The sequence below is a fragment of the Haemorhous mexicanus genome, chromosome 18 (genome assembly GCF_027477595.1).
Source record: "Haemorhous mexicanus isolate bHaeMex1 chromosome 18, bHaeMex1.pri, whole genome shotgun sequence".
Lineage (NCBI taxonomy): Eukaryota > Metazoa > Chordata > Aves > Passeriformes > Fringillidae > Haemorhous > Haemorhous mexicanus.
This window is the reverse complement of record NC_082358.1, coordinates 11,745,778-11,771,675: the sequence shown is the minus strand read 5'-3', so window position 1 is coordinate 11,771,675 and position 25,898 is coordinate 11,745,778. Positions and strand designations below refer to the sequence as shown.

The following is a 25,898-nucleotide window of genomic DNA, read 5'->3' as shown; positions in this document are numbered from 1 at the left end:
AGTTTCTTCTCCGGACAGACGAGGCTCCCGCGCATCGCGGAGCTCGGCGGGGCGCCGAGGGAGGAAGCGGCAGCGCCGCTGAACCCCTTTCCCCCTCTATTATTATTATCATCACCACCACCACCATCATCATCATCACCTTCATCCCCGCTCCCCCCGCGGCGGGGCGGCGCCTGTCGCTTTAAGCGGCGCGTGCCCGCGCGCGCGGGGCGGGGCGCGGCGGCGGCGCGCGGCGGGCGCTTCACCTGCAGCCCGGAGCGGCCGCGGGACCCGGCCGGCTCCGCTCCGCTCCTCGCCGTACCGCACCGCTGCGATCCGCTCCGTCTGCCGCGGACATGAGCGCCGGCCCGAGGCGGCGGCTGCTGCTGCTGCTCCTCCTGCCCGTCTGGGGCTCGGCGGCGGTAAGTGGAAACGGGCGCGGAGCCATCCCCGCCGCGGCTCCTCCGCGCCCGCCGCGGCAACTTCGGGCTCGGGGAGTGAGGGTGATGGTGGTGGTGGTGGGTGCGCGGAGCTCATGCCGCTGTCCCCGCCGCTCCGCTGTTTCGCACCTCATTTTTTTAAAATCGGATCGCCGCTGTGCAGTTTTTAATTGTTGTTTTTTTTTTTTTTTTTTGGAGCCGCCGCTCAGGTGCCGCCGCGGTACCGGCACAAGTACGCTCCGCGCTGCGCCTCGCCGGAGAAACTTCGGGGGCAGCGGCGCGTCCCGGCGCGGAGCCGCTCCGAGCCCCGCGGAGCACCCGCGGCCGCGCTCCCCGCCGAGCCCCGCGGAGCCCGCGCCCGCTGCAGCCCCTAACTTTTATTTTTACAAGCCCATAAACCTAACCGAGCGGGTCCGGATCGTGCTGGGGGGTGATGCTCTGAAAGTTTGGGATTTTTAGGGTTTTATTCCCACGGCGCCTGAAATTGAAGGGTTTCTGTAGAACATCAACAAGCGCCTGAACGCGTGGCTGCAGTGTTACAGAGCGAGCCGGGCGGCTGCTGGCTTTCGGGCTGGGCTGGCTGCGGGAACAAGAGCCGCTTATTTTTCTGCCTCAATCCCCGGTGCCAAGTAGAATCCGTGAGGATGTCCCGAGCCTCGTGGAGGCTGGTGGGTGCTCAGGAACAGCCCCGATGCTCTCTCGTCTAGCGAGCGCCGCTATAATAATGGGGCGATTTCAGACTGGAAGCCCGCTATCCTCGGTGAGACCCTTTGAAATGTTTCCTAATGGCAACATCTTGCCAGCCGCGGTCAGAGTCCAACAGAGCCGCCGCTTCCTTGCGTTTCCCATGCAGTAGCTGGCATCCGTCTCCCGAGCGTGATTTTAAGCCGAGTACATTGGCTTGTGTTCTGCTTACTAAGCTCATCCGAAAGGACCCTTCTCTCCTGTTGGTTTCCGTGTCTCTGATGCAGCGCAGTCTGTGTGCGGGAGTGTCTGGGGGTGCGGGGGGCTGCGGTGCTCCCCGGGGAGGCAGGTGCACGCCTGGAGTTGCACTTTGCGGGGAGGCGCCGCTCCCGCTCCCCCGGCTTCAGCCGGCGCTGCCGGCTCTGGAGGCGGCGGAGGTGCCGGCAGCATCGCTAAGCGATGCTCTGGCTGGCTCTGCCGACAGCCCGGGCGCGTTAGAAATCCCCTGCCACCAGCACTTGTTAGTGCGTAAATCACCTGGCACTCTCCACGCATAAATCACGGGCTTGTGTGCTGTCAGCGAGTTCCTCTGGAGCTGGGGTCTGGGACCTTCCCTGCCGAGGAATCCCAAGGAGCCTGGGCTACTGTGACTGGACTGCCCCGTCCCTGTGGCGGAGGCTGGATCCTCTGCTCAGTCCAAAGTTGCAGCTGAGCGTTTTGTTGGCTGCGTCTGTGTGGGTGCTGGCAGGTTGTACACGATTCTGTGCTTTATCAGGGTTTTAACTGGGAATCCCTCCATTCCTTCCCACTGCCGGGGCAAGAGCAGAGCCCGGAGGGTCCCAGAGGATGCAGCAGGCAGAGCCCGGGATGCTGCTGCAAGGGTGAAGGGGAAGGAAGGGTGTCCTCACCTGGTCGCAGGCTCCTGTGTTTCTCCCCCTTCCGTGCTGGGGTCTGCCCAGTTTCTCAGGAGCAAACCTCCTGGATGTTGCAAGATCAGGCCTTTGCGTATCTCCAGTGCGAGCACAGCGCCTTGATGAATTGCTGCTCTTTGTTTCCTCCCCTCTTCTGACAGTGCCCAGTATCCCAGCCTTCCTACAAACAATGCTCTCTTGTAGTCAGGCAACTATTGCTGGCCCATTTTATTTTTTGCAGCTACAGTATGGATCCACTCCAACAGATAGGCAATCTAACACAAGCAACTTCTACTTGCACACTGCTTTACTGTTCAGGTTTGCTCATGCCTAAACACTTCATCACTGGGTGCAAAACGTTTTCCCAAACTACAAAAGTCATGGTATGCATTTTCCTTGTTTTGTTTTTGCAGGCACACAATGGGGATCTTACAGTTAGACCCACGTGCAAGCCTGGCTTCTCAGAACAAGACTACACAGCATTCATCTCCCAGAATATCATGGAAGGGCAGAAGTTACTCAAAGGTAAGAGGAATAAAAAGCTTAATAGCTTCTGCAATAACTGTATTTTCAGGAGGTGAAAGGAGGCTTAAAGATGCTGGTTTTGATGGTGAAATTGTCTGCAGAATTATGTTTGTAGGAGGATGAAACACTAAGTGGTTTACCTGAGCACAGTTTTGAATACAGATGAATTGTTCCAGGTCTGCTGCTGTCTGCTCCAGGTGGATTGTTTGTTACACCATGCGAGGTCATCACTTCACTCTTGAGTCTCCCACTCCCACCCTGTCTGAAGGAACTCTGCATCTGATATTTTAGAAAGTATTTTTATGTATGAAATTCAAAGATCCTTAAATTATCTCTGCTTTGAAATGGATGATAAAGCAGACGTTGTTGTTGGAAATGTGGTAAACAAGCCTACAGACATTCTGTTCACAAATGTGGCATTCATTTTCATTACTGCCCCACTGACAACATGAAAACACAGGCAAAAAGAAACTACCAATTAGCTTTATAGTAATTGCAGGATTATAACCACTTTTGTGCTTGTAAACTCTAAGATGTCTTCATAATCCAAATAACAGTAGATTATCCTGTGTATTGCTCTGTCTCCTTTTCAAGTTAAAAATAATTAAACTTTATATTTGCATGACACAGGAAAATACTTTATTCCAAGAGAATTTTTAAAGATCAGAATCCTACAGCAGCCCAGGAAGTTGGGGAGCATGTCAGGGCTTGATGCTCTACTCAAGGCTTTATAACTGTATTTTGCACTGTTTTCCTGAGTACGTTTTGCTTGCGTGCATGTATCTGTGCCAGAAAGCTGAGATTTGTGTCTTCCTCCAGACCAAACACCTGCTCTGTTACTTTGATTTTTCTCAGAAGAGAGGCAGAGTTGTCAGTGTTCTCTGTGGCTTCAGCAGAATCCAGAACTGGACATTTTTGCTCTGCATGAGCTGGCAATCACTTTTGTTTCTGTGCCCAGTTGTCTTAGTGTTGCTGTTCAGGAATTCTCTTGACTGGCCTGGCATTAATTAGTAGACCTTGGGGAGTTTATTTTTAGTTTGAAGGGTAACCAAAGAGGGAATTGGGATGGACAAGCTCAAGATTGTGCAGCCCTAAAGAGACCAAGTACCAATAGTTTACACACTTTGTGGCAATTTTTCCCAAATGCGAAGGCGGCTTTACAGGTCAGTCTGGAAACTGGGTAGATTTCATGCTCTTTTAGCTTTGCAAATTTTTTGATAAAAAATGTGCTCTGAGTATTGTAGAAAGCCGTGTCATAAATATATTTGCTCAGAAGAGTGGTTTTTTGCAGTTTAGTGCTTGATAAATTGTGCTGTGTTTATGGAGGTGGACAGCAGGAGTGGAGCAGAAGGGTCTGCTCAGAGGCATTAGGTGGCTGTGACTTTCAAAACAGCACACTGGCTGTCATTTAACTTCTGGTTTAACTGCTAATTTTTAAATAGGAAATTATATTTACACAGGCTGTCAAGTTGATTTGAATGAAAATATATTTCTATTTGATTTTATCCTTTAGGGACCAGTTGTAGTTTTACGTTAGTCGTGGCAGCCCTGCCTCTGATTTAGGGCTGAACTCACCCTTGGGGATGTTATGTATCCATGCTCCACTCCTAAGATTCATGTCCTGATGATGTTGTCACAGGTTCCATGATTTAAAAGCATTTTCTCAACAAAAGAAGGAAGAAAAAAAGTGCAAGTGCTGTGTTTGCTAATATGTAAACTATCATCTTTGAACCTTTTAATCTACAGTCAAATACATGCTGTTGTTTATCATAGGAAGCAAATATATCTAATTAATTTATACAATAATGGGCAAGAAAATTCTTCTTCATGCTTGTGTTGTTCTTTATATATACTCTAGCATGTAAAATTGGTAGTTTTCCAGTTTAGGTTTAATTTTACTTCCTAGCACTTGATGTGTCTGAAGCATAAAATGTTTATCTCTTTCTTCCATCTGGGTGAAGTATTGTACAATAGTTCAGACCAAAAATGGGTTCAGATTGCTTACATTATCATGTTTGATAGATTGACATATGTACTATTTCACACCATCTTACCACGCAAAGCTCTGCTGCCAGCAGCTACCACCATCTTATTCATCAGCATTCAGTAATTCATCTGCAGGCCAAATGGGACTGTTTGCCTGAATTAAAAAAAAAAAAAAAAGAAAGAAAGAAAGTAGGCAGAAATTCACCTGTCAGTGCTTTCCTGGAATCTGGGGGTTGGAAAAAGCGTGTCTGTAGCTTGGGTGGCTGTCGGAGGATTTCACGGAGTGAACATGAGGTTTTTATGGATAATGCTCACCTTGTCCTTAGCAAGGAGGGGTGGGCAGTCCTGGGACAGTTTATCCCTGAAGGTTTGTCCATCAGAAATCAGGGAGCATGCAGCCCTCAGCATGGTGGTGAAATCCCTCCCCACCATGGAGAATTTGGATGTTCATGGTTCCGTGTGGCAATAAATAAACCAAGCATTTCCCTTTTAAGCTTTGCAAGATCCAGCTCTCAAATGTATGCACTGTTATGAATGCATCAAAATGAAAGTGTTTATAGTATTCTAGGTTTGAATCAAGTTAAACAGATAATCACTGCTTATAATTGGTTTATTCCAATGGAAATAGCTTAGCCTTAATTTGACAACAAGAGCTTTTACAGAGTCATTGTTTTATTATAAGTATGCCGTAAGCTATTAGCTACTACTTTGTGGATCATCTTATTTGCCTGACTCAGCTCTCTAACATGCTCAAAACATACAGATTCTAGCAGGAGCTATTTGTTACACAGTAATTAACTTGTTTATGATAAATGGATGGGAGAAATGTCACGGCATTTTGTTTTATGTATAAATGAAAAGCATCTGCATTCTAAAAATTTCATGTTAATTAGACTTAAAATAGTTTTCCCCAGTAGGGCCACAAATACCACATGCTGCACATCACTGCCAACACTGTGGCCTGGTGATGGGGTGGTGGTAGCTGAGGTGATTTGTGGAGCCAGTGCCTTCCCCAGAAATGCCATCACTGCATCCCTTAATGAAAGCTACTGGGGTGTAATCTGTTATACTTTTTTGTCTTTGTTTTTGTTTGCAGGATAATAAACTTAGTCTTGATCACTGATGCATGATAATGTTTAAGATAGCTTCGTTAAGTATTTTCTTCTTTAGCCTAAGGGAAAGATCTCCATGTCTGAAGTATGGCAGAGGACCATTGTGGCAAAGGGATCTTTTCCTCTTTGTTAATTATTCATGGTAACTTAACGTGGTGAGAACATTGGTCCTGAGGGGTGGGGAGCAGGGCCGTGTGGGGCTGCACTGAAGCAGTTCAGCATGTCCCAGGGGATGTGATTCCTGATGTGAACTCATTGTTTGGGAGTGGTGAAGACCAGCAGCCTCTTGGGGAAGGAGGGAGAGAAGGATGCTGAAAGTGGTGAGCAATATGATACTCTTGCTATTGGCTTTATGCCCTTTTGGAATTTTTGTAGTGTTTAAGATTGTGATTAATAAAAAAAATGTTTTTGAGAATTAGAAGTGAAGGTTTAATTGGCACGTCGTGAGGCTGTGGTGACTGGGAGTGGGTGGGATGACATCAGGGTGTTGAATGCATTATTCCTCCAGTGTGGCCCCACCAGAGCTCCAGCACCTCTCAAACACGCCTAAACACAACAACTCACAGCAGACAACATGAGCAGATGAGAGGTAGAGCCACTTTTTTGTGTTTTCTGTGCATGCCTTGGTGTGCAGTGATTGATGTTTCCGTGCCCAGCCTGAGCAGGGGCTGTGCTGATGGAGCAGGGAGCTTCTCTTGTGTGGGCAGCCACGTTTGGGGACAAGTGTGTGGCAGCACACTTTATTTTCATATGGGGAGATGAATAAACTCTGCCAGCATGTTCTGCTCTAAGCAAATGTATGAAACCAAAGTTAGCCAAGCTCATGCAAATGCATAAAAATGTAATTGCTTCTATTCTAGGATTTTTTACTAGCATGATTTTTGGTTAAAAAAAATACATAAAAGCTTTATTGGAATACCGCCTTTTTTTTAAGAAGAATTCACTATAGAGATAATATCTTGTAAGTTTTTGAGAGGTAGATTGTTCTTCATGGTCAAAAGCTTTTTGTTCTCTCCACTGAGATTTCAAAACCTCCATCCTTTTTAGCCCTCACCACATCCAATATTAAAACTTAGGAAGGCTGTGAATGCTGTTTAGAAAATATTGACTGTATAAGCCAAAGAACCCCAGCATCCACAATCTCCCTGGGATAGTGGAGAATACTGTAGATGGTGCAGGCTTCCCACTTTTCCTGGCTTTAGAGTCCAGAAAAGACCCAGTACCCATCTGCTGTCAGTTTTGGCAGGAGCTTGGTTCCCACAGGCAGGTCAAGGTGTGGCTCTAAAGGATGTGTGGATGTCTGAGGCTGCCCTGCCCACAGTCATGCCTGTGTCCTCCCGGTGCCCTCTGGTGTGTCCTAAGGGTGCTTTTGGAAAGGGAAGAGCCTGAGCAATGCTGGATTTGTTCTGGTGATTTGTTTGGTGAGGTGGTTGAGGGTTGCTCGGTGCTTGCAGCAGCTCTGCTGCAGCCTCCTGGAATAGCCAGTGCCTTCTCCAAGCTGCTCAGAGCTGAAAAAAGCAGAGAGGCTTTTCCATTCGTATTTTCATTATTTTCTGGTCTGTGATTCTGCATGAAAAGCAGTTACTGCAGTTATTGTACACATAATTAGTTCACAGTTCCCTAATAACATCTGAAAGTAGGAGAGCGGCCACTGGGAGCCCAGAACTCACCCTCACCTCTCTTCACTCCTTTCTTGGAGCAAAGGGAGGTAGGCATCAGCCCTCTGTGTTCAGCTTGCTCAAGCTCCAGTGGAGCTGCCTCTCAGAGAGCACTTCTCACATTCTGCAGGGCAACTTCTTCTAAAAGCAGTTTCTCGTGATGGGCACGTTGCAAATCAAAACCATCATTTCCATCATGAGTTCCAGGGGAGACCCCAGAAAGAGCTGCTGCAGAGCAGGGAACTGCTGATGCCTATGTATTTTTAATGTTGTTCTTCAGATCTAGCTTCTGACACAAAAATGATGTTTAAGATGACATTTTTATCTAAATAAAATTGCAGTTAATGAGACTGGAGTAGTCAATAACACTCTGCAGAGTTAATCCCCTTACACTGTTTAATAACTGTATATATTGCTTTCTAGTTCAGAGCTTTGAACCAAATTCCTCAAACCCAAGCAAAATTACATTTTTCTGCATTCTGGGGAGTTAACTGATTTTTATCTGAATAAATCTGCTTCTCCAACAACAGACTTGAAGCTTCTCTGTTTTTCCAGGGATTTGTCTGTTAGAGAATTGTGCTGCTTCAAATTAGGCATTCTAGATGGGTATTAAGGAAGAAGATGAAACAACAATTTCTGTTGAATAATTTATTCATTTCTTTATTTATGCTTAGGCTTTTAGGAAATAAGCTGTGTCTGGAACAGTATCAATTAGTTATTTATTGTGAAATACCTGTTGTTTTGAACGCTAAGCTGATAATTTTAGGGCTTTTAAGGTTGGAAAATGTTAATTTTTAAAGTCAGTTCTTTGTACAGGAATTGACTGTCACTAACAGAGCTCATGAGCACTGATCTCACAGAGCAGATGCTGAAAGCATTCTGGAAATTACGGTTTTTGCATGTGGCAATTGAAACTTATTTATTCTAGCAGTGAAATATTTTCTTGCCTAATTTTCACTGACCTAATGCCAGTTCTCATTGCCTAATTTCATTGATATTTATGTGCAGGCCTCCTTCTGCCTTAATTTCTACCCTGGAAATGAGTCTCATGTTTTTCTAGATGGAATTTATTTCAAACCCAAGCTGGGGAAGTACTTGGTTCCACAGCAGCACGGGCCATGTGCACAGCTCATGGAATATTTTAGCAATATAGATAATACTTAAAAGTCTTATTTGAAGGGCAAGAAGAGATTAAAACTACAGAGGATAGGATTTCATTGGAAATCTGCTGCTTAACATTTCTCATAGAATGAATTTGAGTAACATAGGGAAAGATGGGAGTTTGTTTGATTTGAGGTTAGTGGTATATTCAGAATTAAGGCCATCGCTGTATCAAGTGGAATTTTTTATTTTCAGGCAAATGGAAGTAGTAAGAACTAAGACCAGACAGTGGTGTTTGAAAAGCAAAGGCCAGTCCTTGGCAGCTTTGAGTGGTTTGGCAGGGGGGTTGGGATGATCTGTGACTGTGATTCCAGGCAGATTTCCCCAGGATCCTGATGTGGAGCACTGCAGGAGGAACCTCTGCAGGCTCCATGGAATTGATCTATATCCCTTTTTGTGAATGTTAACCTTTTGTGCCCTAGCCAAAGCTTCTGAAGAGGATTTGGCTTCACATTGCATTTTCCTTTTGGTGCCTACATGACCCCCAGGGTTCTTTTTCCAGGTAAAACCCAGAAGTGTTCTTTGGCCAGCCCTGCCATGGCAGGGTTTTCTTACTGCTCAGGATGCCATGATAGATTTGTTTAGATATTTTGTTTTAATATTTATTTATTGCTCTTTCTGAAATGAGAGTGCTGGGATTGTTTAGCCTGGAGAAGACTTTATAATTGTGGATAAACTCCTTGTGAGAATGTGCTGAGATGAGGTGCACAGAGCAAGGGCAGAACAAAATGGGTGCTACCACTGAAATGCAGGACACTGCACTTAAATGTGGGAAGAAGCTTTCAGCCTGAGGGTTGTCAGACGCTGGAGGAGGTTTCTCAGAGATGCCATGAGGTTTTTGGAGATACTTGGAGCCCACCTGGAAGTGGTCTTTGAGCCTGCTTTGGCTGTCCCTGTGCTGAGCAGGGGCTTGGGCAAGCAGCTCTGCAGCCTCCACTGGGCTCTGACCCTGGGAGACACTGCAGGTGAATGGATGAAAAGACAGAGGGATGAGCTGAGCTTTTCTTCAAATACAAATCACACAGCTTTAAATAAAAACATTGCAACAGCCTGCAAAATGTGATCTTTACTGGGAAATGGTGTTTCTTTAATTTCTTGGAAGCACAACCTCTAAAGAGGGAATAATTGGAACACCAGGGACCAGCATTCAGCTGTTTGCTTCCATTAATGTCCAGACTTAACCTAGCCATAGTTTGTCTCCTGGCATAAGGAAATGTAACACTTACATTGAAAAAGCACTCAGTTTCCTCTTTATTTTTAGTAGAATGAAAGAGAACATGTGGAGCAACTGTTTAACCCAAAATATTTGTCTTACAAGCAGCTACTTCGCTTCTTTCAGGAGGATGTTTGTTTCCTAAGCAAGTTTTCTGTGACATGAAAAACGCTTGGGCTGAACAAGATCTCTTTTTGCCACAGGCTTGCGATTTCTCTTGTTTATGTTCATTATCCCTAATTTATTTATTAATTTTGGGTTGCAGTTGCACAGAAGGAGAGTGAAGTGGCAAATGCTCTGGCATATGGGCTGTGCTGTCACTGGGAACACTCAGCAGCCCTGTTCCTCGTGACCCCAGGCTGCAGCATCCACGTTCCCCTTTCCTGCTCCCTTCCAATACAAATTTATATTTTTTTTTTTTTTGCCATGCCCTCACTACTCTGGTGCCACTGTTCTGTAGCAGAGAGCCAGTGGCAGTAACTCAGGGCTGTGCTGGTTGTGCTGCTCATCAGCTGCAGCCCATTACACCAGCCTGGTAACAGCAGCCACTGTGTGCAACGCACAGTGGGGGTGTTGGAAGCTCCTCCAAGGACCCCGAAGATATGTATGGGCCACCCATGGAGGAGGAAAAAGTAAAATTGATGCCCTTTCTGCTTTGAAATGAGCCAGTCTGTTTTCATTGATACCCAGAAGCACTGCAGTCATTAAAGGCTATTACTATGCCTATTATAAATCACAATTTCCTAGCAGTTCAGAGGTTAGTCACAAATTTTGTTACAATGAGTTTGTCTCATAGTAATTCCAATCCTTATTAAACGAAATTGTCTTTAAAATAATTATGAATGTAGCAATTATCCAAAGATAAATAGTCAAGATTACAAGAATTGTTCTATACAGAGCTATGTATCAACTCTCTCTGTCAGTTCATGTCTAGAGAATCATAAAAGGCAGGTCAGTGAAACAAATGTCTGTTACTTCATGTAGCAAGAAAAGCATATTGGAATTATTGGTATATGAAAGAAAAACATGCCAGCTCGGTAAGATGGTGGAAAATAAAGAAGTTATTACAGGTGATAAAGTGCAAGTCAGGACTAGTTTAAAGTCTGAAATGTAGTAATCTGTTTGTTCCTGGTGTAGTCAGTGGGGGTAGAAGATATCTCTGTATAAATGCCAGCAGGAGCTGTTTGGTGTCACCTGCTCCTGTGTGTTGGTGTCTCCTGGGCTCAGAACCTGGGCTGTGGGAGCTCAGGAGGATTTCTGGTGCACACTCCTTCCCCGGGGCACCAGCAGCTCCCTTGTAACAGCTTTGTCCCTGATGTAGGCTTGAAGACCCATGGCTGGGGACCAAAGCCAATATATTACTTTGCTTCCCTTTCCTTCCTCTGAGTTTAAGTGGAGCTCTCCTGATGCAATTTAACCCTGTTTGTATTTGCCATGGACACACAGAACAGTTGCTGGTTTTTTTTTTTGTTTTTTTTTTTCTCCCCCAACACAACTGAGGTTTTTTTTTCAGGTTCTCTAGGCTGAACCTCTCTTTTTTTGCCTTTTGTGTATTGTGCTTGGCTCCCTCCTTTGAGCCCTTGTCTTTGTTACTAACAGGATATTCCAGGTGGATGTGATGCTGCCAGCCAAGTCTCACAGTGCTGAACAGACAGGGAATATTACTCTGCCTGTTTTGCAGGCAACACTCCACTTGATTTATCTAATGTGATGATTTCTTTTTTTCTTAGCAGTATGATACTGTTGACTCATGTTCAGCTTGTGATCCAGTATAACCTCCCACATCGTTTTTTGATGAACTGCTACCTACCCAGTCATTTTCTATATGTGTAGTTGATTAATCCTGCTGAATCGTGTTACCTTGCTCCTCTTCTGTTGAATTACATCTTGTTTTTGTTTTATCATCAGCCTTATCTAACTGGTTTGGGTTGTTTTGAATTCTGATCTTGACATCCAACAGAGTTGCAGTTGCATTCTGCTTGTGGATGGTTTGCAGATGTAACCAGCATATGCTGCATTCCCTTATCTGTTCTGTTAATAAAGGATTGAACAAACCCAGTTCAAAACAGGCTGTGGCAGAGCCCATGTGATAGAGCCTTCTGCTCTGACCATGCACCACTAAAACATGCTCTGGGTAGTTATTTCAGTAACTAAAATTGGAATGGTGGCTTGAACAGAGCCTTTAATGTCTTGATGTTGTCTGTTGGGATCTGTGGAAACACAATTCCAAGTGCCCTCGTTTGTCAGTACTTTTCCTGACTTCTCTGAGAATTCCAAACATTGGGACCTTTGAATTGTCACCATCTAGACACATTCTAGGTTAAAGCCTAGGCTAGGTTCATGCAATTTCAGTAAAATGCTGTTGCTGTTGGAATGTCCAGCCTACAGGACAAGATGTTCACCTTGGCTTTCCTCAGGATGCTGGAGGTCTCCTCCTTAAAAGCCATTTTTATTGACAGAGCTGTTTCTAATCCCAAGGTGAGCTGGAAGAGCAGGATTAAATGAAAGCCAGAGCAGGGTTGTACCTGGATGTGGAGGATGCACTCTGGTGTCACCTGTTTGCACTGATGGCTGGGGATTTCCACTTTGCTGTGCTCCCATTTCCCAGCTCCTCTTGGAAGGTGAGGAAAGCAAGGTGTTCACCCTGCACAGGCCAGCTGGGTGTTGCACTGCCTGTTTTTATAGATTTGCATTATTCACAGAGCTTTTTAGGAGGCCTAGTCCACACTGGAATATTTTACTGTTTAGTGTCTCTCTTTAATGTTGCCCATCACGCCTGTGTGTTTTGGTAAATGAAGAAAGGCAGATGCTGCTCCCTGTGCTGGAGGAAGAGACTCTCTCTGCTGAAATCTTTTGGAGCATCTCACTTTAGAGGGGAAAAAGAGCTGGGCTAGGGAATTTCCAGTATTTTGCTCCCAGTGAAAATCCTTTTGTGGGGAGGCAGAAAAAAAGTGATTGTTTCAGACCCTGTGTGCTCTGCTGCTTGTCTTTTAGGAGTCTGGTTGCTTTGCTCCCTTCAAAACAGGTTTACACAATTACACATGAAAGACAACTGTTCTGCTCCTTTCCATAAACCTTAAATATTTTTATTTTGTGCCTGAATTATTTTGGAAAATAACCTTCCACTTATTTACCTTTTTATGGGCTTCTGAACATTTTTCAGTTGATTCAGTGCTTCCTTTTGGTGCTCTGTAGAGGCCAAGCCAGTGTGGGTAAATGGCATTATTTAAAAAAAAAAAAAAAAAAAGTTTTTTCATGTTGTTCGGATTTTTCCTTTGCCTTTGGACAGAAGAGACAGGTTGAGGATGAAGAAAAATTTATGTATGGTTGATAGGATGAAGGTCAGGGCAAGCTTTGGAGTGATGAAATATTCAAGGATTGCAGCTATAAAAAAAATGTTTGGATTGCACCCAAAGATTTCCCCATCCTCTTTCCAAACTGCAAGAAGAGACCCTCATCAGGAGGAGTTCAGTGATCTCTGGAACGCTAAACTCCAGATGCCTGTTCAAATAACTGAATAGGAGATTGATTATCTCTGTGCAAAGTTTACTGAAAGATTTTTCTTCTTTTTTTTTGTTTGCCTGGAGTCTCAGATATCAGAGAAATTCAAAGTTAAAAGGCTGGTTGCTGTATCTGCTAGCAAGCAGACTACTCCAGTTGTACCAGGTGGTTTTGAGACCTCCTGATGAGAAGAAAGTGAGGAGATTTAGGTTGGGCAGCATAAAAATTTCTTCCCCAAAGAGGTTGTTACAGACTGGCACAGCTGCCCAGGGCAGTGCTGGAGTCACCATCCCAGGGGGATTTGAAGGCCATGAGGATGTGGCACTTGGGGACAGGGGACAGTGAGTGGTGGGTGGTCTTGGAGGGCATTTCCAAGCTCAGCAATGCTCTGATACCCTCCCAGAGGGGCTGTGTGGGCAGGGGCAGTTGGCAGAGTCTGGGTTGGTGTCAGCAGAGGTTTAACCCCCCCTGCTCACTGAATGCCCAGGGCATGGCACTGTGGGGGTTCCTGAGTGCTGAATTACCCGTGCTGGTCTGGCAGAGATCAGTGCACATGAGACATTTCACTGGAATGGATCTTCATGCATTTTCAATAACACAGAGTTTTATTTTCCCTTTCTACTGTGAATTGAGACAGCATTGGCTGTGTCCTGTTACAGAGCATCAGAACCAAGAAGTGGTGGCACAGCCAGTTTTACCTGGGCAGTAATAGAGCAGGTTTCATTGCTTGGGAGCTGAGATGATGAAGCAAAGTTCTGTAAATGCAGCAGTTGTGTCCTTTGGTGATGCACCTGTAAGAGGGAGAGTTTGACATCTGTGGAGTGGAGCTGTTTGGGGAAAAAATATTAGAAAATTAAAATAAGTATTGGTGGGAAGAAGTGTTGTAGGTGACTGGAGCCCTGGGGACTCCAAGAACTGCTGGGCCAGGGTTCATGTTGGCTCTGGAAGTGGTGCAAATCATGGAGACTTAAAGCAAAGACAATATTTCTGCAACAGTTTATTAACAATCTGAGTGGTTTTTTGACCTTTCATCTGCATCGGGTCCCTTGTGAGCAGCCTTTTATTGCAGTATATGTCTGCACTTCCTGGAGAAATATGTAGGGAATCCACACACTGAGAAACCTGTTCTTAGGAGAGCTGTCCTGAAAAAGGAGAAACAAAGAAAGCAAACAAACCAACAAATCCAACAGCAAAAAGTAAAGAAAAAAACTCAAGGTTATATATCAAATCTGTAACACATGCTCAAAAAAAGTTAATATCTAGTGAATGTCAATTAAGTTCTTCCTCAGCTAATAAATAGCTTAGGAGGTATAAAATTTAATACTCCTAAAATTGCAGAAGCCTTTGAAGAACACATTTAAATTGGACTCGTTGGAGGAAGGAGATTTAAAACTGACCTGTTCAGAGGTGAGTAGTGAAAAAGATGGGATGGAATGAGGCTGCATTCCTTCAATACAGAGGCCTCTTGCCTTAAGTTTTTGTTTCCTGAGGTGGCTTTTGGAACAGTTTATTTTTAAGTTCTTGTGTAACACATCAGCTGAACTGCTCTGCTAACAGTGGCCTGTTTATTTCTGAGCCTATTTTTAAGTGTTTCTGGGGCTCAGCTGGGCTGGGAGTGGGTCACTGGGCCACAGAAAGAGCTGCAAGAGCAGCTGTGTGTAGTTCTGCCCGTGGCCACACCTACAGGTGCTGCTCACTTTCTGTTTTAAAGCATCAGTCTGTTCCCATCTCAGGATCTCAGGCACCAGATTCCACTTTCCTTCTGTTCTCTCCCCACCATGGTCACCTGTAGGTAACAAGTGAGATGTGTGCACATTTCTGAGGGTGTTCTTAGGCAGGTTTTCTAAAGTTTATGATGAATCTTGCTTTGAGAGGTGAGCAACAGAAACTGCTCTGAGGTCACAAGAAATGTGCTCATTCTGGGTTTATTTGGAAATCAGAGCAAGCCAAACTTTGCCTAGTTGGATTGCTTCCTCAGGAGCAGTACCTCCTGTTTTTTTTCTACTTGTGTGTTTTTTCCTAATCCCAGTGGCAGTCATTTTTTTGGCACTTGTAGTTAGGAGAAAAAATTTAAGTAATACATGGCATTTGTTTTGGCGCTGGTTGCGACTCATAAATAGGGATAACATCTGTGCTGATAGTTTTTTGTGATATATAACCAGATTGAATGAACAAAGTTTTCATTTATTGCTGTTCTTTTGCCATTGTTATATTTAGGGAGCTCCAGTGTAACGAGTGAAAATATATGCTTATGTACATTGCTCATGAAATAGAGCAGAATTTATAGATATCCTGTGAATTTCAATTTGGCCACTGTATCTTTTTAAACTAAAAATGGCTTATAGCCATTCCCTGAGCCTAAAACTTTTTCAGGATCCTTCCCAAATCTTAGTCTCTTGAAGGCTCGTACTGCTGCCAAGTCCACACCATTCTTTTAATTAAAAGACAAAAAAAAAAGAGAAGTGAAACTTTCAGTGGATGTAAATCCTGATAATCCCGAAATGATGTAAATCTGTGCAGCTCCTTAAGTCATTGGAAGTATTCTGACTTACATCTACTGAAAATCTGGCACATAATATTCCTGCTGGTCCTTTCTTCTGCCCAATAGCTGCTCTACACAGAGTTGGCACCGTGGACAAAGCACTCTCTTACGAGCTGATCGAGGGTGGCACGGCTTCCAGCACTGCTGATTCAGCACAGCAGAGGCCATTTTCCTGATTTCTTTGTGAGTTAGATTAAATTACTCTGCAGCCTGGACTGGAGCCACAGGCCATAGTTTTACAGCCTTATAACATGGTATCCTAGCCCATGGCATCTGAGAGGTCTGGCTGTGTGTAAAGCTCTTCTGCTTCGCTGCAAAGGATTTTTGGATTTGGCGCTCGGCCCCTTTGTGAGGCTCACGGCAGCAGGACTGGAAATATTTTGATTGTCTTGTTGAGATGCACTAAAGTGGGGCTCTGTTAATGGAGGGAAGGGACATCATGGGGGTCAGGTTAGTATGAAAACTCCACTGTGTTTGTCATGGCAACGTTTCTTTAGATTTGCCTTACAGAAATGCAGGATAATAAATAACAAATGCGGGATTTAATGAGTATAACACAACAGGAGCACCAGTGAGGCAAGGAGCTTGTGCCATCAGAGCTGTTCCAGCTTACCAAAATTTGGGGAAATCCACTTCTCTTTGTGCCTCAGTACAGGTACATTTCTCATCTAATCTGAGCAGGTTTGGAGCTGAACCAAGGGGGAGCAGTGGGGAGACGCCCTTCGTGGTGAGCTGTGCCCTGTTCACATCCCACAGAGCTGGGATGCCTGTGGCTGCTCTGGCAGGCACATGGGCAGAGGCATCAGCAGGTTTTCTGTTCTCTGGCAGCTGCTGGCTTTGTGTATTTCCAGAGCAGAGCCAGCTCTGCTGGGCTCTGCAGTTGGGCTCCACTGCTGCAGCTCGCAGTGAAATTGGTCCAGTTGTCTTTGGCCAAGTCCTGCTCTTGCTCTGATTTGCTCTTTCCCCTCCAATCCTCCTGATTGCAAAAGGGACTATGACAAAGGGAGAAAACAACTGTTAATGAGGAGAGAAAAGGTCGAACAGATCAAGTAAAAGTCATCCTGCTTCCAGCATAGAGAACAATCAAAGCTGATCCTGCCCAAGCCAGGTGTTGGACTGTAGATGAGACCAGGCTTAAGGAATTTTCACCATAAGTTTGGAAGCTTCACTCTGTCCCTTCTCCCTCACCTGACTTCCAGTCACATTGTTTTATTTAAGGGTCTTGCATTGTATCAGGATGGGCACCCCACATCTGGTTATTTTGGAGTTGCATTATTGCCTTTCAGCTTTATCTCTGTAGTCTAAACATTAAAAGCACCACCAAAACAAACCCTCTGGTTTTAATACAAAGATGAATATATTTTTGCAAATAAAAAGTATTTTTGATCAGAACATCGGGCAGTAATTCTCTGGGAGTGATAAAGAGGTGAAGTTCATGTTGCTGGTTTCACTGCAAAAACAAAAGTGGGCAGATCAGGAAATTTGTTTCTGAGTGGTTTTTTCTATTTTCTGAGCCCTAGTTCAGTCTCATGGACTTTGGTAGAGCTGCTGCACAGAGGGTTTATCTATTGATTTCTGAATGTATTGTGCTGTTAATCTAAAACCTCTTTCCCCAGTGGAATTTCTTATTCAGAAGGCTCTAGCCAAGCTCAAGAAAGTTATTTGATTTGGGGAGTTTGAAAGAATAATAAAAGAAGGATTGATGCAGTTGGATTTTCATGAGCTCAGTCTTCTAGTAAAATAGACAGGCTTCTTCCTCCTGTGTGTGTCTGTGGTGGTTGGCTCATTATTTAGGAGGAAAGCAGAGGATGGAGATCACTTCAGTTTTACTGCCTGGGAATTTTGCGATTATGAAACTTGTTCAGAAGAAAGTAATGAGAACAGTTTTGGTGATATAACAAAATATAAAAATTAATGGGTTAGTGCAGCTTTTTCTTTCCATAAATTTGTGTGCTTTATTTCTTAGCAATTTGGCCTTTTATGCTAATTTTTAAACTAGTAAAAATTTAGTGCCAGTATTTGGGAAATCCATGTAATTTCCCAATAAGACATATGTGGCAAGGGAATTGCACCATATAAACCAGGGAACTTTGTTCCTCAGATATTTCCACCATTCTTTAAGTATTGAAGATTAAGTAAGCTTTTTAAAGGAGCTGAGACAGGAGAGAAGATGGTGCTTTATGGATCTTCTTGTTATTAAAATGTTCATTTCTTTTTCTGAGAACTGAATATGGGAATAAACAGTCTTTTATTACAGTAAAAAAAATCCCAAAAAGTACTTTCTGCCTTTGAGTGCACTGTTGTTGTCTGTAGTGCAGGAGTTAATGAAGCAGACAAATGAGATGAAATTGATAGTGAAATGAAGTAAAAATCAGGGGTTTTTTTGCTTTTTGGGACTAAGGTCCTGTCCAGCTGAAATCAGTTGCCCTTGCCTTCACAGTGCCCATGGCTGGTTCAATAACAGGTTTATTCTGTTTCATTAGGATGTTGTCAAGTTAAGTCAAGGAGGGTGGATTTGTATCTAAAAAGAGATTCCTTGTGAGAATTCCCTGTCTCTAGAGCACTGGAGTTTATTAGACATGATTATTTTTTTCCTTGGGTTTGGAAGCACACTTGTTGCTCTTATTTATGCAAAAAATGCAGCTCTCTGGAGGTATGAGATTAACCTGAGGCATTATTTCATTGCAGACCCAGGTGGGAAGCTGGAAGTTCAGAGTATGCATGAAGAATTATCTGGATATGAGGCAAAAAGTTGTATTAACTGTGCAGTTAGTCTTTGTCAGCAGCATTTAGAGTTTCTTTAGCCCTTGTGGTGACTAACCTAGCAGAATTTATTGGTGAATAGTTCAATTTGCTTAAATGGGCTCATTTTCTTGAGTAGGCAGAAATTACATCTTCTTTCAGAATGTCTCAGGTTTAGTTCAACTGAAAGGCCAAATCCATATTTGACTTGTTTTTCTTCCCAAACACCTGTTTAAGCACTGGGTGAGTAGGACACCCAGGGTTTGGCTGAGGGAACTGTTCAGAGGGACTTAATTTCTGGAGCTGGGGTAAACAGTTGCATTTTAAGACTGGTCTGAAAATTCAACTTTGAACCAGATAGGAAACGAGATTCTTTTTTTTGTCCTCTTTTCTTTTTCCCCCCATGTAGAAATAAGTTCCTTAGAATATCTGAACCATCTACCAGTATCATTTTGCTGCTGAGAATTGGGTAACTGTGTAAAATTATATTGACCTGAGGGGATTGAAATATAGAAGTGGCCGTGCGCTTAACTGTGCAGGAATCAAACTGTTTTACTGATAACATTTTATTGATTCATCTTCTCTGGGTGTTACAAGTAGCCTGAAGCCTGGCAAAATGAGCTGGCAATGTTTCTGTGTTGTGGACCTTGCAGTATTGCAGCTCTTCGTAGGTATTGAAATTTTATATATGGGCTGAGAGCTCACGTAATTATTGTGATTTGTAATGACTGAGACTGCAGATGGGGCTTCCCAGAGGCTTCATTTCAAGCTAGATAACTGGTAATTTCTCTTTTCTGTTTAAGAATCTGTTGTCCCTCCTTTTCTCTGCAGCTGCTGAGGTTTTTCTCTGTGAAAAGCTGAACCGTATCTCTGACTTAATGAAGATGCGTAAAATGATTGAAATTGCCTTAACAAGGCAGTGCTCTATACAGAGCAGCAATGAAAATGTGTCTTGCTGTTTGCAAGGGATACTTTGCCCTTTTCAGAAAGAAACCATGCCTTCCCACCATATTATAAAAATAATAACAATTAAAAAATACCCTTCTTCTGACAAAGCTTTAAGAAAAGGAACGGCTTAAAAGACCACAATGGCAGATTGTGAGTGCAACCTGCATGTGTTGACTAATTAAATTCTTTTGAAAGAGCTAATTTCATGTATTTTACTTAATGAAAGCTTATTTAAGATTTTAATGATGTGGGTCTTTTCTCTTCAGCAGAATGCCATATTGACTCATGACATATTTTTACACAGGCTTCATTCTGCCGTGAACAACAGTGTTGGAAATGTGAGCACTTGCTAAAGTATCATTAAATTAGCTTCTTGTAGTTGCAGATTTTTATTGCGCTACTTTTATTCGCCGCGATATGAATTGATCGTGTTGCTCTTGCTGGTTTTAAAGGTGCAGCTTTGTTATTGATTGTGCTACTTTATCTCAGGTGCTTCATCAGCCTGCTGGCAGGCTGGTTCCCTCTGCAATTTCAGCAAGTACTGGCTTTGTGCATTTTTTAATTCTGTGCCTTCTGTCTGTGTGTGTGTATTTTTTGTTGTGAATACCTTAAAAGAGAGCCTGTTTTGGGGTTGTACCGAGCCCTTGTGCTCAGCTGCTCTGCTCTGTCCTGGGGCTTTGGTTGCTGCTGGAGGGAGGTGGGACACTGGGTGTCCCATGTGGAAGCACTGCTGGATGGGTTGTTGTCCTCAGCTGATTTCCAGGGAATTAGTGAGATTTACCAAAACAGAGGGAAAAATCAGTTCTGCTCAGACTTTATAGTGTGTGCATTTGGAGCAGGGGTTTCATCTGTTGGTGTAGTTGTTGGTAATGTGATGTGTGTCACAAATAAAGTTAGAAAAAGAAGAGCCTACATCTTGGTTAGTCAAACCTTTCAGATATTTTTCCACATTAACATGAGTAGTGGATTTCTTCTACAAATCTTGGAGCTCCCAGACCTATTCCAATACTAAATGTATTGGAAATGGATTGCTGTCAAGGCTTGTCCATCTAATTAAATTCTCTTATTAGCACCAGAGCTGCAGACTTCCAGAGAAGACATTAGTTGAATAATCTTTCCAACTTACCTAGGTTAAAACTAGATGGCCTTTTGTAAAATGCTGAGCTAAAAGTTCAGCAACAAAATGCATAAGTTCTAGTCCCCCTTTTTGTGTGATCTGTGGTAATTCAATATATTCTTTAAATATAAATTGGTATTTCAGCTGTTCTGTGGAATATTTTCTGACTTCAATTATCACAAGCTCTCGATGCTGTGAGGACTCTGTCACCTCACGCTTCAGGCTGAGGGCAGTCCAGCAGTGATGGCTTTTATGCATTAATAAAATTTTTCATTATTCATTTTGGCATATTCTTAGCCAAATATAATAATCTTCTTGTCATAAAGTCCTGCTGATCCGCAGAGGTTGTTTGTGCTCTGTACTGGTGATTGTTGTATCTTTGCAGGAGAAGGGAATATTAAGATTTTCACAGTGAACCAAAACATGTGAGGTTTAGTAAGAACTCTGATGGATTTCCCAACAGATGGAGGACTTGCCCTTGGAGGGAGCCACCAAGTGAAATGAAATATGCTTTGACCCTTGAGCTTTGCAAATGGGGATTGAGTGACTCCCAGCAGATGTGCCTTAGCCCAGCAGAATCCACTGACCCTCTGGAATGTGAGGGCACCCAGGGGTCCCACTGCCCCTCCACTGCCACGTGGGAGGGCAGGGGTGGTGCAGGTGGGAATGCCTTGTTTCCTTCCAGAAATGGAAGAGAAAAGTGTCTTTGTGTCAGAAAAAAGACCCACACTAGCACAGGGTTGGGAATGGAGAGCTTCATCATAACACTGAGCAAGAGATGCTTAAAAATTGCCCGAAGTTTCAGGAAACAAGATATTTGTGCTAATTAGACTATTTGCCTGTCATCTTTATTCACTATTTAAATAACAAAAAGCCCTCAAGTGAAATCAAAGCGTGGTAGAACATATTTCTTGAGTCTTCCTTGATCAAAGCTTATAAAAAAAGGGGAATACTGCTCATAACTATTTCCTCAAATTCAGATGTGAGATATATTCTCTATTGTAGTCCTCTCTGTTGAGGACTTGTGTATAACCTGTGGCAAAGTGATGGATGTCTGTCAGGTATCAGACATCCTGCTCCTTTCCTGGGGTACATGTGATGAATTACTATTAGTTCTGTCAGGATGTGACAGAAATAAATGTCTTCAAGTAAAAACAACCTGCAAACTAAATGTGAATTGTTTTGTTCTTACTTATTAACCAATACAGGTTCAGTTGTGCACTTGTCTTCCTCTATATCTACCTCTTGATCTTTTCATAGTGTGCAAATAATCTGTGAGATGGAGATCCCCATTTTCCTGACCTGAGTTTATAAAGCAAATGGCATAGTGAGATTCTGGCCATGTGTGGGGTCTCACAGCTTTTATCTTGAAGTCAGTAATTAATAAAACAAACAGGAGATGCCTTTGGGTAGCTGTTCAGTCTCCTGTCAGATGATATTTTAGAGCAGGGTGATACAGAAATCTGTTCAGGAATTTTTGGTGTGTTATCTTTTGGTTTTGCTTTGGGGTTTCTGTGTTATTTAAGGATGTCTTTAAGGACGTGGTTTTTTTCAGAAGGAGAAGAAGGCATCCTCTAGACCTGAATAATTGAAAAAGAAGATTCTTCAAGCTTGATCATGTTTGAATGGGAGAAAGTAATAAAAGAGGAAGGGAAGCTTACACCTGTCTGGAGCCAGGTGGGAGGCAGTGGTCACACACATGGCTTTTGGAGCAGGACAGAGAGCCCAAGCTGGCTGGGACCTTGCCCAGGTCAGCACAGCTGCTCCTGTAGCCATGGAAGTTCTCTGTGTCTGGTTGTGCAGTCCTGAAGGAGGACTAGAAAACACCAAGGAAAGTGGAAAGAAGCGTGCCAGTATCATGAGATGAGATAAGGGGAAATAGTATCTGCAGTGGCAGAGCTCACGTGCTGCCAGCCACTGAGGTACATCTTCCTCCATTCCCAACTTCATAATTGGCACTGGGATGCTTTAGCAGAAACCAGCTGATTCCTTTGTTTCTTTTCATTGTGCACCTTCTCGCTAAGGGAGTGAAAGGATTCCTCCCTGGATGTGTTATTCAGACTTGAGGCTCATTATAGAAGCCAGCACAGCCTGCTGAAGAGAACAAAGCATCGGCGTGATGCCCCGTCTGATCACCCACCCAGACATGCTTCTGTCAGCTGGGGAATGCCATCAGCCTGAAGGATTTCCTGCTGTGGGAGTTCCTCACCTGTGCTTGTGTAGATGACTCCTTCTGAATTTGCAAGCCGTAAATTGTGTGTCATTTCTGCCCAGGTGGCTTTAAAGGATATTTTAAAATTTGTGTCCACCACTCCTACACCACGTTCTAAAGAAATGGGTCAAATCACTTGGAAGAAGAGTCATCAGAAACGTGTTTATTAACCTGTAAAGAAGAAAGATGAAGGTTCAAATTTGGGTGCTCTAAGTGGTTTTGGATTGGCGACTTGATTTTTAGATCTGTCTTGTGAAATTTGTCACCATTAAAAACTTACGGCTAAATGTCTTTCAAATTTATGGATTTTTAATGGATTTTCCCTTCTTTCCTTTTAAGGGAAAGAGAGAGAGAGGGGGTGTGCACTTCTCCTCAGGGACATGCCCAAAACTGGAGATGAAAATGAGCAGGGGGAGCCAGGAGAGTTCAGTGAAGTGTCTGCTGGGTTTCAGGAGTAGTTTAATTTATGGTGATAACTTCTCTTCAGCATTTGACTTGCTGTGACCTTAAAGAAAGCTCTTGCAGACGGAGCTTTCACTATTTCTGGGAGAAGTTATGTACTCTGTGCATGCGTGGTTTACTGCCACAGATGGGTCCCCCTGCATTTGGAGGCCAAAGGCAGTAGCAGAAGGTTACGAGATGGCACTGCTGCATAGTAAGTTTCTAAAAACAAACACATCAGTTTTTACCAGCACCCTGAAAGGTCTGGTTCAGAAGATATTTAAAAACTGTAAAAAAAAAAAAAAAAAAAGTAAACCACAAACGTACAAGAAAAGGGAAAAAAGGAAATGTTTGCCTCCTTGCATGCAAGTATCCCTGAAAAGTTGATGGGTTCATTTTTACTTATTTATGGGCAAATTACAGAGGTGCATCTGTTCCTTCTCTGTATACAGCCAGGCATCTCAAATTTCTAAGATACTTTTTGACATTCTTTGAAGATTTAATGCCAGGTGGAAGATCAGTTAGAATTACAGATATCTTGAACTTTGAAAATAATGCTTCTGCTGAAAACTTTTTTACTTTTGCTCCCAAATTTAATGAGGCACAGTCTAAGCATCATAGTAACTGAAGCAGCAGAAAGGGGACAAAAAAGCCAACCCAACAATTCGCAAGAAAATATTTTCACATGTTTACAGTAGAGCCAAAATATTTGTGCTGTGTTTATTTAATTCAAATGCTTAGAACTATGTCATGTTATAAAAATAGTATTACTGGAATAAAACTGTAGCCGGCAAGTCAGATACCTGAACAGGGAACACTCAGCTGGAATCCAGATTTTACAATTTTTACAAGTTGCTTTTACTGCTGTCACTAAAGAGGGCAAATAATTTTGGATAAAGCTCTCTTTGCCTGCCATTAATTGTGAGAGTTAAGTATGTGCCTTTAGATAGCAAACAACCTGATTTGCATGTACAGTCTGGTATCCTGTAGCCCTTTTACATTTTAATTGTGTCTGCCAAGGAGTAGTTTTGGTTTAGAGATCACACCTCTAAAAGTGGAGAACACCAGGCTGTGCCTCACTGGGATTTTGCTTTGCTTTCCCTTTTTCCCTTAAGTAATCACTCATTCAAGTAAAGATATGTGTGTGTGCATATATATATATAATATATATATATATAATATTTATATTTATACACACCCCCTTTGAAAGCATGGCCTGAGGAATCTGACACTGGCCATCAGTTAGTGGATTTTGCTTTGTAATTGCTTCATCTATTCAATACTATTGAAAATACCCTTGAGCAGAACATAGCTGCAGGGGAACAACACTCTAAAGCAGCCACCTAATTAATGAATCTTATTGCCACTTAGACGAGCATTATGCAGCTGGCCTTGCTTGTCAGGATGGATCTGTTCTTGCAACATTATGTGTTTGTCCAGGAACCTGTGCAATTATTAGAGAAATGACTGCAGTGGGATTGGTGTGTTTGGGTCTGTGGAGGCAGCAGGTTCCCTTTCAGTGTGCAGTTGCACTCCTGATGGTGCAGGTGTCACCAGCATCTCGTGTCTGTGTGGGACAATAAAGGAATCCTCCTGGCTTTTATCTCAGTAGCTGTGACCGAGATTATTCCTTGCATTGAGAGGAAGTGAAAACAAAGTAGTCACAGCCAGAGTCTGGAAGCAGGCAAATTGTTTTCATCCAGTAGAAGGGTGAGCAAAACTGAAGTAGGAAAGGATTTTCTTTTTCATTTAATATTTTAAAAAACACAAGCTGTTGTGTGTGTCCAGAGTGCAGCTGAGTTTTTGTGAATGGTGGTGTGGCATGTTTGTCTCCAGCAGAGTAATTGGAGCAATAATACCTGCTGGTGGTGGTGTGTTTTTTGATGATCTTCTGGAGGAAGTTATTTTCATAACTAATTCTTCATTCCTACCTTTCAAAGTATTGAATACTATGTTTGGGATCTGTATTACTGAAATCATTGTACCAACAAAAACTGTGGCTCTGGGTGCAAGTCAGAGCTTGTGTTTCTGACTGAAGTCATAGACAATTTACCGAGTGATCAACAAATAAAAATTCTGAGGTTGCACCAGCCCATTTTTTGATGTCCTTCCAACCTTGGTTACTCTGTGATGCTGTGAAAAAGGCAAAAAAACTTCTAAGAATGTCATGTTCTATCAAGGACTACAATAACCTGCTCTTCCTTGAGAGGATCTTTTCTGAGGGATGCCAAACCTATTGCAAAGCCCAGTTCTGCAAGTCCCCACTATCACATGGGGGTATGAGACCCCACTTTAGGACTCCCATATTGCTTATAAACCCTTTACATTTCTGTGGTGTTTTAAAATGTATTTTTTTGCTTCTCAGTGGAGACTTGCTGAAACCTGTGATTTCTCCTTGGCCTTAGGAGAGTTCTTCAGATAAAATAATTTTCATTAGAAAATTCCTCTGATGGGCTTATGAACTTTTAATGTGAGATCATCACTGAACCTTTTTTGTGTTCTCTGAAGTGACCTTGGCACGTGGTGAGTTTTGATCCTGGAGCTTCTTTCCTGGTTGGCATGTTGGTGATTCATGTGGCAGCTTCTCTGCTTCAGCCTGTTCCTGCTGCCCCAGCTCCTGCCTGAGCTGCTTGGCCTGGCACAGATCTGCCCCACTTCTGCCTTCCCTTTGTAACTGCTTCAGGCATTCCTTGTCTAGATTGTGGTGTCAGCTCCTTACTCCTTTT

The 25,898-nt window shown here is 43.2% G+C and overlaps 1 protein-coding gene across 1 annotated transcript in view; it reads left to right on the top strand.

The window, feature by feature from the left end:
- The first annotated feature begins 238 nt into the window (after positions 1–238).
- Positions 239–25,898, top strand: part of CDH4 (cadherin 4) — a 413,863-nt gene continuing 388,203 nt past the window's right edge. Inside the window, exons 1-2 of the mRNA XM_059862675.1 lie at positions 239–401; positions 2,428–2,539. Coding sequence (XP_059718658.1) covers positions 336–401; positions 2,428–2,539 — 178 coding nt within the window. The 5' untranslated portion in view covers positions 239–335. The remainder of the gene's footprint in view (positions 402–2,427; positions 2,540–25,898) is intronic.